Source organism: Aristolochia californica, unplaced genomic scaffold, assembly GCF_029961685.1.
Source record: "Aristolochia californica isolate CCGP_79_NKW_82.1479 unplaced genomic scaffold, dmAriCali1.0.hap1 SCAF_8, whole genome shotgun sequence".
NCBI classification, from domain to species: Eukaryota; Viridiplantae; Streptophyta; class Magnoliopsida; order Piperales; family Aristolochiaceae; genus Aristolochia; species Aristolochia californica.
In genome coordinates this window covers 4818966-4833526 of record NW_027182279.1, presented here as the reverse complement: position 1 = coordinate 4833526, position 14561 = coordinate 4818966, and the positions used below count along the sequence as shown (strand labels likewise).

The following is a 14561-nucleotide window of genomic DNA, read 5'->3' as shown; positions in this document are numbered from 1 at the left end:
AAGAACTCTTTTACAAAACAAAAAAGGGTTTTTTACCAAAATAATAGTTTGAAAAAACTTATTTCTGAAAACAATGACGGCATCAACTTATTTTCAAAAATACCAAACTTTGACCAGTCCACTGTACATATGGACAGTTAAAGGCGACACCTAAGCTTTGATGGCTTACACGTCGCCATGTCATAAAAGAAATATAGTAGATTAAAACATCGACTACCACATCATTATAGTTGACACGTCATCTGCCATGTCAGCTGCCACATCATTACATGATAAATTTTTGAATAAATTTTAAAAAAATAAAAAAATCAAATACACTTTTTATTACCTTATATCTAAAATAATAAATTATTAAAAAATTAATAAAAAATTAAAAAATTCACTCTTACTTATTTAACACCATTTAATATCAATTAAAATATTTATTAATTAAAAAAATTATCGTTACACTTTTCATTACTTCATATTTTAAAAAATAAAATAAAATAAGTAAACTAATTAGATTTAAAATATTTATAAATAGAAAAAATCTTACTCTTAAGTCTTACCCATATATTATCGATTTAAAATATTTATAAATTAAAAAAAATACAAAAAGTTATTTTTGAGTTTAAAAATACAATTTATTTGTATACTTTTTATCACCTTATTTACAAAATAATAATATTTACAAATTTAAAATATTTATAAATAAAAAAAACTAACTCTTACCCATTTATTATGGATTTAAAATATTTATAAATTTAAAAAATCTTACTTTTAAGTCTTACCCATATATTATCGATTTAAAACATTTAAATTTTTTTAAAAACATACAAAAAATTATTTTAGAGTTTAAAAATACAATTTATTTGTATATTTTTTTATCACCTTATTTAAAAAATAATAATACTTAGAAATTTAAAATATTTATAAATAAAAAAAATCTAACTCTAACCCATTTACTATGGATTTAAAATATTTATAAATAGAAAAAATCTTACTCTTAAGACTTACCCATATATTATCCATTTAAAATGTTTATAAATTAAAAAAAATATACAAAAATGTTGTTTTAGAGTTTAAAAATATAATTTATTTTCATACTTTTTATCACCTTATTTACAAAATAATAAATTATTAAAAAATATATTAGTTAATAAAAAATATTTCAAAACTTTACAATAATTTTAATTTATCAGCAATTGACAAAAATTTCATTAACATATAATCAGAAATTAAATAGTAAATCACAAAAAAATCAATACAATAATTAAACACCTAAATTCAAATTAACATTATAATTAAACACAGTAATTAGATTCAATGAACAAAAACCCTAAAAAATCACCCTACTAAATCGGCTTCTGAAATTCAAACTCGGGTATGGAGGGTGAGTAGGGCTTTGGTTTTGAGAGAAGGGCGGCAAGAGAGTGAAATGATAGGGTATTAAGAGAGGGGGCGACGAGAGGATGAACAGAGGGGAACGGAGAAGAAGAACGAGAGATGAGGCTGAAATGAAGAGAGAACGGTTGAGAGGGGGGCGTCTAGGGCGAGGCCGAGCGACGGCAGCAAGGGAATGGCTGAGGCTGAGCGGCGGCAGGATGGGAACGGTCGTGGCCGAGCGGCGGTAGTAGGGGAGAGAGAGCGAGAGGAGAGGAGAGGAGAGGAGAAAGATCGAGGAAGAAAGATTAGAACAAAAAAAATATAAGGGAGGGCTTACGTGGCGCGAGCTGATGTGGCAAGAGATGATGGGGTAAGAGAGGGAAATTGATAATGACGTGTAAAAATAATGACGTGGCAGCCGATGTATTCAACTACCATACCACACTGATGAGGTGTCGACATGTAAGCAGTCAAAGTTTACGTGTCGCCTTTGACTGTCCACATGTATAGTGGACTGGTCAAAGTTCAGTATTTTTGAAAATAAGTTGATGTCGTTGTTGTTTTCAGAAATAAATTTTTTCAAACTGTTATTTTGGTAAAAAACTCAAAAAAAAAAAAAAGACAGCCTTCATTTTATTAAGAGAGTTCGACAGAAAATTGATCAAGAGTAACTTCCAATAATTTTCTTTTTTTTGCTGCCCACTATTCACTGAATGTTTTTTTTGTTAACCTCCATAGAAAATTATCACCCTTGATCCAAAAGAAGCAAGTGACAATCCCTTTCGTTAATATGGATGTTCTAGCCTCAGATAACCCATTTCGATAATCTTTGATTTGGGAACTTTTATTTCTCCATCTGCTTGCTGGTTAAAGCATGCTTAATCGTTTTATCCTCTTTTTGACTACTGACATTTTTCAATTCCAAATCCATGGAAGCAAAAGCTTCTAGGGGACGATCACGGGAACTTAAACCAATTTCTTAGAAGCAAGATGGAAGTGACATTTAAACACGACGAGAATCCAAGAAGCGAATTATATACACGACGAGAAAACGAGAAATTCAACAACAAAAGACTGGAAGGAAGAGCACCAGAACAAACAAAACATTTTGAGAATGAGGATCTGGGTCAAAAGCAAGAGACAGGGCCATGACATAAAAAATGGATAAGATGAAGTGGAAGGCGGAATGATATGTAACTTGCCGTCGATGCTAAACAAAAACACACAGACACATAAAAACGGCAACTAACAAGTAGCAGTTTAGGATTCAAAAGGAATAAACAATGGGACCGTGGTGGTCACGATCCAAGTACGGCTGCATCTTCCTTTAAAAGGATTCCTTTCACAAGCATTTGTTGTGCTCAACACTATTCGAAGACATTTTTAGCTTCGGTTCAGAATGGCAAGTGAGAGAGTACTTCTTCTTCTTCTGGCTTTGCTAGTGCTTACGCTTGCAGGGGGCATCAATGGAGGTGGCATTGCAATCTACTGGGGACAAAATGGGAACGAAGGGACATTAGCCGAGACTTGTGCAACTGGTAACTACGACTTTGTGAACATCGCCTTCCTCCCTACATTTGGAAATGGTCAGACTGCGATGATCAACTTGGCTGGACACTGTGATCCTTACAGTAATGGTTGCACCGGCCTGAGCAAAGACATAAAAGCTTGTCAGAAACAGGGAATTAAGGTGCTGCTATCCATCGGAGGTGGAGCCGGCAGCTACTATCTTACCTCAAAGGAGGACGCCAGACAGGTTGCAACTTATCTGTGGAACAACTTTTTGGGTGGGCATTCTTCATCGCGTCCCTTCGGCGCTGCAGTCTTGGATGGTATCGACTTCGACATTGAAGGAGGCACAAACCAACACTGGAACGACCTGGCCAGCTACCTGTCTGGGTATAGTAAACAGAAGGTAATCCTTACAGCCGCTCCCCAATGCCCATTTCCTGATGCATGGATCGGTGGGGCTCTGAAGACGGGGCTCTTTGACTACGTCTGGGTGCAATTCTACAACAACCCTCCTTGCCAGTACTCCGCTGATATTACCAATCTCCTGGATGCTTGGAAGCAGTGGACTTCGGCAACTCCGGCCACCAAGATTTTCTTGGGGCTCCCTGCAGCTCCCGCCGCCGCCGGTAGTGGCTTCATACCTGCCGATACGCTGGTATCTCAAATACTTCCTGCAATCCGGGGATCTAACAAATATGGAGGTGTCATGCTCTGGTCCAAGTACTACGATGATCAGACTAGATATAGCTCATCTATCAAAAGCCATGTCTAAAGCACTGTCTCCTTCTGTCCTGTAGAATAAGCCATAGTCGCCTCTGAACTTAGTCGTAGTTTGGAAGTAAATGAAGTTACGCCCAGTTCCCAGTTTATGTGTGCTTGCTCGTCTTCTTCGTGTATGTAGATAAAGGCGCGATCTAATGCGAAACCCATTATCGTGTGAAAGATGTGAAAATTAAAATTTTACTGTTTGATCACCGCAATCGGAGATCAGTGGTCATCTTTAATATCGTAAATCTCTGTCCCTTCAGACATCGCTGTTACTGTCGCATAGCCACAAGGTATGGTTTCTCTCTCGTTTTTCTCTTCCCTCTTTCTCTTCTTCCTCTCTGCCTAGCCATCCTCTTGATAAGCCACAAACGAATATACAACCATTACTATTCTGCTATCATCTTTCTTAAGAAAAAGTTAATTTTAGTATATTAACCAATTTTAGAAAAAATAATAACACAAATAACCAATTTTGAACTTAATTACAAAAATACACAACTTTGACTGGTCAACTATACATGAGTACACTCAAAGGTAACTAGTAAACTTTTATCGCTTACGTGGTACAATGTCATCACTCCACATCAGCATCCAAAGAGTTGTACGCCATGTCACATGCCATATCATCATATAGGAAGCCACAACATCCTACCACATCATCGAATAAATACATAATAATTTAAATTTTAAAAATAAATATTTATAAAATTTAAAAAATCTTTAATTTTTAAAAAATAATTTATTTAATTTAAAATTTATTTTAAATATTTTTAAAGCTTTGACCATATTTTAAATATTTTTAAAGCTTTGACAATATTTTAAATCTTTTTAAAATATTTAAATAAAAGTAATTATTTATTTTCTAAAAAAATTAAAAAATTATGATATAAATAAAATTTTAAAATATAAATAATTATTTAATTTTTTTAAAATATAAGGTAATAAAACTTGTATAGATAAATTAGATTTTTAAACTCTGCAATAATTTTTTCAATAAAAAATATTTTAAATAAATAATAAAAGATGTTAAATAGGTATGAATAAGTTTTTTATTTAATTATTATACGAATTTTATGTTTTGTTATTATAGAAAGAACGTATAATATTTTTACCAACAAAAAAGAATTTTAAAACTAAATTAAAATTTAAAAAATATTATATTAAATTAAATAATATCTTAAAGTAAATTAATTACATTAAGGTGTTGAGTAAAATAAAGTATTAATTATAATAAAATAATACTTTAGAAATAATTACTAATTAAAATTATTTTTTATTTTATTAAAGTGAAGGTATTGAAATGAAATGTGAAAGATTTTATAACCTGAAATTAATATTTTTTAAAATATTTAATTACGAATTAACCTTAATCAATCATGAAAAGAAAATGGGAGAAAAATGGCAAACTGATGTGGAAGGCTTACATGGCATTTAATTATGTGGTAGATGATGTGTCATCCTACATGGATGATGACAAGCCTTACCAATGATGTGGCATGTGACATGTGTGAAAGACTCTTCTGGTGCTTATGTGGCATGATGATGTGGCATCACGTAAGCCGTCAAAGCTTACGTGTGACCTTTGACTGCACATATGCAGTTGACTAGTCAAAGTTTGGAATTTGTGCAATTAAATTCAAAAGTTGGTTATTTGAGTTATTGTTTTAAAAAATTTAATTACAAAATAAACCTAAATCAATCAAGAAAAGAAAATAGGAGAAAAAAAGGCAAATTGACCTGGAAGGCTTACTTGCATTTAATGATGTGGTAGATGATATGTCATCCTACATGGATGATGATGTGCCTTAACAATGATGTGGCATGTAATATGGCATAAGACTCTTCCGGAGCTTATGTGGCATGATGATGCGGCACCACATAAGCCATCAAAGCTTACGTACGACCTTTAATTGTACACATACAGTTGACCAGTCAAAGTTGGGTATTTGTGCAGTTAAATTCAAAAGTTGGTTATTTGTGTTATTTTTTAAAGGGTAATATAGTACAATTCCCTAAGAAAAACCGCCTAGATCTTTTATTATTTAGAAGTACATACACCCAACATGGTATATACCATGAGAGTTGATCCATGGGGAAACCCACCTCGATCTATCAAACAAAACTCATACTACAACACGAAAAGGGAGTTGACCCCATGGGAAAGGTATATCTATATATCTATCTATATATATATATATATATATACATATATAAAGATACACCTAGTAGCAAGAAACAAGGAGTCAAAACCTGAGATATAATGAGTTTTGAATTATTTAAGGAGTCAACCTTTGAAGGAAAGAACTGATGGTCAAGGTGGCTTCTCAAGAGGGAGGTGAATTGAAATATTTCAAATTAAAATTAAGTTTGACAACCTAATTTTTTTTAAAAATCAATGTAAAAGTATGCACACCACAAATTGAACAATGGTGTTTTGTTATCAATATTTTCCTAGTAGTATTCACCGCTCAAGAACATTTACTTGAAAATTTTGACTAATTAGTTCTATTAGTTGAATTTACGTAAAAGAGGTTTTAACTATTTTTTTAAGTCACGTGTATGCTCAATTACACAAATTACAAAAATCTCCCCTGCGATTAATTGGCTAACTCAAGCAAGCTCTTCTATCTAGAATTAAAGTTTCTAGATCAACCTATGCAGTAATGAAGTAAAAATACCAAGAAGGAAAAGCTTACACCCTTGAATTGATGGAGAAACAACCTTCTCCTTTTAGACATCCAAGCCTTCGACCTTTGACACACGATTGAGAATGATTTTGGAGCTTGGACAAAGATGATGCAAAGAAAAAATCTTTAAGACATGTTGGAATTTGTAAGTTTCTATTTCTTTTCTCTCAAAAGTGGGTTTGAAGGGAATTTCAAGTAAATATTACTTTGAATGCAATAGGTCTATGAATAAATGTTCAATAATCTCTTTATGGCATGTTTGGTGGGGTACTTATAGTTTCCCCAAGCCAAACTAGTCATTATATACCTGTTTGCCAAAAATTGACAACTCAATGATTGATCAATAAAAATGGTATGATCGATCAATCGTGTGTAACAACTATATTTTTATGAGTCCTTAGTCCTATTGATCAATCAACACATTGTCAATCACTTGGAAAAACTTAAGTTTTGATTGTTTACAAACCTATAATGAGTTGTTTGATTAGCGTGATTGTAGGAAACAGATTGTTTCCGTGATTCTATTCCTTGATTTTAGGATCTATATTAGACCTAAAATCAGCATGAATTGTATTATAAATAGCCTCCTAACGGAGAAGAATACATCATGGAAAATATTCTTTGAAGAGTTCTCTTTTACATAGTATCAAAGCAGGAGAATCATTCTCCCATCGCCGAAAAAAAAAGAATAGCTCTGTGCCATAGCCGAAGAGCAGATCAGCTACTATGTCGCCAGAAAAAAACCAGAGCAGCTCTTTAGTAGCCGCCGACGCCGATGACCGCACCATCAGCCCTAACATCGTCGTCGATGACCGCATCAGAACACCGAATACTCATCGCCGAAGAAGCTCTGTCGTCACCGTGAAGGAATTCCTTTCTTCGTTCGTCGACCACCCACTTCGGAGGAACTTCCGTCGTTGACAATCGCACCAGCAGCCCGACGAGGAAGGAGGAGCACGGTTGTTTCCTTTGATGTCGGGGAAAAATTCAGGCCGTCACCAAAGATGGAGACAAGAGTATGAAAACAAATTTGATAGTGTTAACTTGGGTCTCGCCCGTTTTATTTCTCTCGTATGGCAACCTGAACTCGGACCGGGACCAGGACTCGGACTGGACCAAACCCGGAAGCAGACAGATCTAGAAAAAAAAATCTGGGGTTCCTCAGTGATAGATATGGCTACCACTACAGGCGCATCAACAAAATTTTTCCCAACACCACCATCGCAGATTATCATACACCAAGATAATTATGCCTTTCCAATTGGAATCATCCTCGGTGAGACCAATTACCCATTATGGTCTCAGCTCATGGAGATGCGTATTGGTGCTCGTAACAAATCTGGATATCTCACCGGAGAAATGAAAAACCCAAAATCTGGAAATCCTAATCTTGGCGTATGGATTACTGAAAATCAAAGAATAAAAAACTGGCTTATTGACTCAATGAGTTCGTCAGTCATGCATCGATTTATTCGCCTCTTCACTGCCAAGGAGATATGGGAAGCCGTATCAAAAAACATTTTATGATGGATCAGACGAAACCTGCCTATTTGAGTTGAACCAAAGATCTTTTTCTACCAAACAAAATGGTAGACCATTATCAACATACTATAATGAACTGGTTGTTATCTTCAAGGAAATTGATTATAGAACTATATCTCAGGAAGGAATAGTCGAAGGGCTAATCCAGTTGCATTTTGCAATGGCTGAGTTCATATTTTTCTCAGTGGGCTTGATTCTGAATTTGATAAGGTTCGTGGAGAAATCTTGCGAAGATACCCCAAACTTGATTTGGAGAGCACATATGCATATGTCAAATGAGAATATCAACAGAGAAAGACAATGGGGAGCTATCGTCCAATCTCTGAGAACTCGGCTATGTTGGTCAAATAAAACCGACAAGGATCATCAAGCAGTCGGAACACTCAATCCTCTGGAAAACAGTAACAACTAGGTATGCACTCACTACAAAGAAAAAGGACATTCACAACAACGTTGTTATGAGATTATTGGCTATCAGGAGTTGAAGGATTTCTAAAAAAAACCCCAAAAAAAATTGTTGGGAAAGCTATAGTGACATCCACGGGAGACAATCAGCAACTACCTACGACAAATGTTGCCCATCCAGGCATTCTCGGTAAAGCATCAATATTCTCTGTAAATTCTAAGAATAGTGCTTGGATCATTGAAACAGGTGCATCCGATCACATGATAAGGGATCCCAGTCAATTACAATCTATCTTACCTTCTTCGCAATCTTTTATTTCCACAACCAATGGTAGTACCTCTCCTATTACTGGAGAAGGATCTATTGTATTGTCTAATAATCTTACATTAGATATTGTCATTGTAGTTCCATCTTTTGAATACAATCTTTTGTCTGTTAGCCAAATTACTTTCACTCTTGCTTGTATTGTAACCTTCTAGCCCTCATTTTGTATCTTTGAGGACATTCTAACTTGGAAGATTCTTGGTTATGGTGTTAGACGGGGCAAACTCTCCTCTTTGGAGTCGACAGAGAATGGGTGATCAAAAATCAGTCGGGCAAATCAAGGTAGTAGTGAAGATAATGCTCAAACAACTATACGGTTATGGCACCGAAGATTAGGCCATCTTTTCTTTGGTTATCTTAAGAAATTGCAACCACAACTTTTTTTCAGGTTTGAATTATTTGGATTTTTATTGTAACACCTATGAACTGGCTAAGAGCCATCGTATCTCATATTTATCGAGTTTGAACCTTTTGAAGTTATTCCTTCCGATGTTTGGGGTCTTGCCAAGGTTCCCTCAATTTCTTGAGCTCGTTACTTTGTGACATTTATTGATGATATCACTAGAATGACTTGGGTATCTCTGCTTATAAAAAAAGTGATGTATGTCTAGCATGTCAAAAATTCCACAAAATGATACATACTCAGTACAAAAAGCAGATTCGTGTTTTGCGATCTGACAATGGTACTGAGTTTGTCAATGCTTCTCTCGAGAATTTTCTGACCAATCATGGAATTCATCATCAGACCTCTTGCACCTATACTCCCAAACAAAATGGATTGGCAGAAAGGAAGAATCGACAACTTTTGGAAGTAGTGTATGCCTCTCCCTTTGGCATGAACATGCCTTGATTTTATTGGGGCGAAGCTATCAAATCTTTTGCCTACCTCATCAATCGAACACCTTCTCGAGTAATAGATTTTCAAACTCCTCAACGCAAGCTGCAATCTCTGATTTTCAATTCCCCATCTTCCAAACCTTGAACCCCAAATTTTTGGGTGTACCGCATATGTTCATATCCAAAAAATCTTGGGAAATAAACTTGATCCATGTGCCAAACGATGTGTATTTTTTGGCTACTTTGAATTTCAAAAAGGATATCGGTGCTATGATCCACACACCCAAAAGCTCCATGTGACTCTAGATGTCTACTTCCATGAATCAGTGCCTTATTATTCAGGGGGAGAGTTCAAGTGAAGAGAATGTTCAACGAGAAAATAGCGGAGGTACTGAGTTTATTGAGTTAGAAGCGGTGAATGAATTTTTCAAGTGTCATGATGTGCAACAAGATTGCGATTCATTAATTTCTCATGAAGAACCCTCAGAGTTGCCCCTGTCTGCACTAAAAATTGAACAATCAATCCAGAATGTTCCTCCTCAGTTAAATATGAATCCTATGTTTGATGAGTCTAATGAAACATGTGTTCCAACATAAAATATAACCCCTAGATATCCACAAAGATTGAATAGGGGTGTTCCAAAAAAACAGTATGAACCTGATCCTGAAGCCAAGACCAAATACTCAATCAAAAACTATGTGTCCTTCCATACGTTGACTAAATTATATGGATTTACTGTAGATCAATTATCCAAGGTTTCTATTCCTAGTAATGTGCAGGATGCATTAGCTGATCCAAAATGGAAAAAGGCGATGAACGAAGAGATGGAGGCTCTACAAAAGAATGCCACCTGGGAACTTGTTCCCCAACCTAAATGAGTAAAGGCAAATGGATGTCGATGGGTGTTCACAATGTAACTCAAACCGGATGGAAGTATTGACAGATATAAAACTCGACTAGTTGCAAAGGGATATACGCAAAGGTATGGGATAGACTATCTGGATACTTTCACACCAGTAGCTTAGATCAATACAATTCACATTCTTATATCTATAGCAGCAAATCGAGACTGGCCTCTGCAACAATTTGATGTTAAAAATGTCTTCCTCAATGGAGACTTAGAAGAAGAAGTCTACATGGAGCTACCACCTAGAGTTTAATGTGGTTCTTTGTGTCAAGAAGAGGTTTATAAATTGAATAAGTCATTGTAAGGGCTGAAACAATCACCTAGAGCATGGTATGGGAGATTCTCGGCTACAATGAAGGAGTTTAGCTATAAGCAAAGTAACTCATATCATACTTTGTTTATAAAACACAAAGAAGGAAAGTAACAGCTTTAATTGTATATGTTGATGATATGTTGGTAATAGGAGATAATCCATGTGAAATGCAAACTTACAGGAGTATTTAGCCACTAAATTTGAAATGAAGGATCTCAGACAACTTAAATAATTTTTGGAAATTGAGGTTGCAAGATTGAAACATGGAGTCTTCATTTCACAACAAAAATATGTATTGGATCTTTTAGCCGAAACCAGAATGCTTGATTGTAAACCTGTAGAGATGCCCATGGAATCATAAGCTCGGAATTCTCCAAGATCAAACCCCAGCAGACAAAGGGTGATATCAGCGATTAGTTGGAAGATTAATCTACCTATCACACACAAGGCCCGATGTAGCATATGAAGTGAGCGTTGTAAGTTAGTTCATGCATACACCAAGTGAAGAACATATGGAATTAGTCTATCGGATCTTGAGATACTTAAAGAGTGCTCCAGAAAAAGGTTTTCTATTCTCAAAAAATGGTATCTCTAATATTGAAGGATATACATATTCTGATTGGGCAGGCGATCAGACAACTAGAAGATCCACGACGGGTTACTTTACTTTTGAGGAAGGGAATCTTGTCACTTGGAAAAGAAAAGAACTAAAGGTAGTATCAAGATCAAGTGTTGAAGCTGAATTTTGAGGCATGGTTCATGCTGTATGCGAGTTGTTATGGATAAGGAATATACTGAGGGACTTCGGGATTGAATATGCCAAACCTATGAATGATAACAAGGTAGCCATCGCAATTGCACAAAATCCTATTCAACATGATCGCACTAAACATATTGAAGTTGATCGTCATTTCATCAAGGAGAACCTCGATGCAAAGATTATACAATTCCCTTTTATTCAATCTGAGAGTTAGCTGGCTGATATGCTCACGAAGGCAATATCAGGGAGGGCATTTCATGGTATAATTTACAAGTTGGACATGACCGATATTTATGCACCAACTTGAGGGGGAGTGTTTGCAAACCTTTAATGAGTTGTATGATTAGCGTGATTGTAGGAAACAAATTGTTTCAGTGATTTTTTTCCAATCCGTGATTCTATTCCTTGATTTTAGGATCTAAATTAGACCTAAAGTCAACATGTAATGTATTATAAAAAGCCTCCAAACGGAGAAGAATACATCATTGGAAAATATTCTTTGAAGGGTTCACTTTTACAACAAAACTAAGTATGGTCGATCAATATATCGTGTATGATCGATCATGCTTTATGTCCCTCATTAGCATAGTTCTGTTTGATTGATCATTGGGATGCTAAAGCCAAAATAGGAGAGGCTCAAGAGGGGAAAATCCCAAGGTCCAAGGAGGTATTTCGATTTTAGGGGTCTTGAAAAAATGGGATTCGGTGAAATCGAAGGAAAAGGAGCATAGATGGTGGAGAAAGGGGGTAGAAACCTCAACGCGACCATAAAATAGGGTTTGGAATGGGTAAAAATGGCTTGAAACATTGCTTAAACCCTTGCATATTCTTGGTTCCAGCTATGGTTGATCGATCAGTTAAATTCAATTGATCAATTAATCACTTTAAGTTGATTGAATGTTGACAAGTAATGATCAATCATGCCTAGTGTAGAGTAAACAAAAGTGATTCTTGGGATTCTACTTACTCTCATGACATGAAATCAATCAAGTCCTAATGGCTTTGTGAAAATGTCAACTAATTTGTTTTTGTTTGGAACAAGCTTAAACCCTAATTACCTTGATTTGAACCAGCTCTCGAATAAAGTGATCGCCAACTTCAATGTGTTTTGATCGAGAGTGGTGAATCGGTTCTTACTTAGATTTATGGCACTCATGTTGTCACAATGGACTGGATGGTCAGCACACGACATATTTTTTTTTTAACCCAAGTTATGTCCTATATGTGAATCCAATATTCTGTCAAATTTCATAAAGCTTTAGATTATAATTCATAATGTTGTTATATCTTGCTATTTGTTTGGTTGTGTAATTCATGGCTGAATATTTTTTCAATATCGCTGGTAAGAGTTATTTACTCAAGATTACCACAATTCCCTTAAGATGATTATCCAACTATTTGAGTTGTTCTCAATCGGTAAAGAATTTCCTTATCACCTGGGATCTTATAGGACACTGGACCAAACCATCTCCACAAGTGGATGAGGAAGACAATTCCTATAATAAATGGCTTAAAGAAGATACACTTATTATCAATTGATTGATTAACAGTATGGAGGAGAATGTTGTGAACATTGTGGTCCATCTTTAAATGGCTAAGAAAATATGGAATACTTGTGCTATTCTCTAGCACTGACAATTTACATAAATTATGCAATATTTTTGAAACAATGTATAATAAATTGGCGGAGAACCTACTTGAGTATCTAGCTCGGTTTAGAGGACTTATTCAAGAATGAAAAATTGCTTAGCCTTACTGTACTAATATCTTAGTTCAGGAGAAACAACGGGAAACATTAGTGGCCTCTATTTGCATGGCCAATATCAAACCATATCTAGAGGTTGCTAAATCTCAGTTTCTTTGTTCAATTGCTCTCCCCTCCTTTGTTGATATAAGTGCTACATTACTACGGATTCTAGGCCCATGTTCCCCACCTCATGTTGATATCATCAGCCAAGTAATCTAGTAATAGAGATACAAACTCAACAAATATGGGCCAAGGGAGAAATTCTAGAGGTGGTTGAGGAATAGGTTAAAGAGTTGGTTCAAGCTCTTGAAGAACTGAAAATAGGGTGTGCACTTACTGTGGGGGTATAAATCATTTGGTTGACTCATGTTAGAAACTCCATGGCAAACCGGATTGGGTAATGGCTAATCAAGCCTCAATCAATATTGGTGAAAAAAGGGAAGAGAAGACCAAATCACAAAAGGGAAGAAAATCGTATATGATGATGGCTTAGAGTTGGTTCAAAGGTTGAAAACAATGATGGTACCCACACCCAAGGCTTCCTCCACTATTGTTGTTACTACTACAATCTCAGATATGGTTTCTGCCAATTCCCCTTCTTCATCCTAGACAATTGATTCAGGGGCCTCCGAGCATTTGATAGGTAAAGTGAGTCATTTGAACTCTTTATCTTCATGTCTACTTGATAAGTTTATTTCTATAGTAGATGGATATAAAACCAAGGTCCAAGGAATGGGATTCACCTATGCTACACCTAAACTTCACCTTAATGATATTCTTTTTGTTCTTCAATTTTCATTGAATCTTTTGTCCGTAAGCCAATTAACTAAGAATTTTAATTGTTCCATCTCTTTCTTTTCTTCTTCTTGTGTTTTTTTTAGGGTCTAGCGATGAAATAGGTGATTGGTGGAGGCCACTTACCTCATAAGTCTACTACTTAAAAATTTTCCTACAATCAGTACTGCTTCAATTTCTCATGTTGAGGCAAAAAAATGGCACAACATTTTAGGACATCTATCTCTATCATCTCTTAAGCATATGTTTCCTTCATTATAGTTTCTTTCAAATTTAAATTGTGAAATATGCCAATTGATCAAACACCAAAGAACCACTTACTCTTCTCGAGCTAAATCTAAAGGAGTTGCTCCTTTTTTCTTAGTCCATTATGATGTATGGCCTTAAATATCTCCAATGTTTTTCAAGCTTAGTACCTCATTATATTTGTCGATGATTTCACTAGAGTCACATGGTTATTTTTACTCAAGGATAGATCTAAAGTCCTTCCAACCTTTAAATCATTTTATGTCATGCTTTCAAATCAATTTAGTCATAAATTAAAAGTAATTTGCTTAGATAATGTCAAGAAATATATGTTAGAAGACTTTTAATCCT

General features: G+C 35.2%; 1 protein-coding gene across 1 annotated transcript; it reads left to right on the top strand.

Moving 5' to 3' along the window:
- The first annotated feature begins 2764 nt into the window (after positions 1-2764).
- LOC137939511 (acidic endochitinase-like) lies at positions 2765-3649 on the top strand. Its single transcript, XM_068784797.1, has one exon. It carries the CDS (start codon positions 2765-2767, stop codon positions 3647-3649), a length of 885 nt encoding a protein of 294 aa, XP_068640898.1.
- Positions 3650-14561: the final 10912 nt, after the last annotated feature.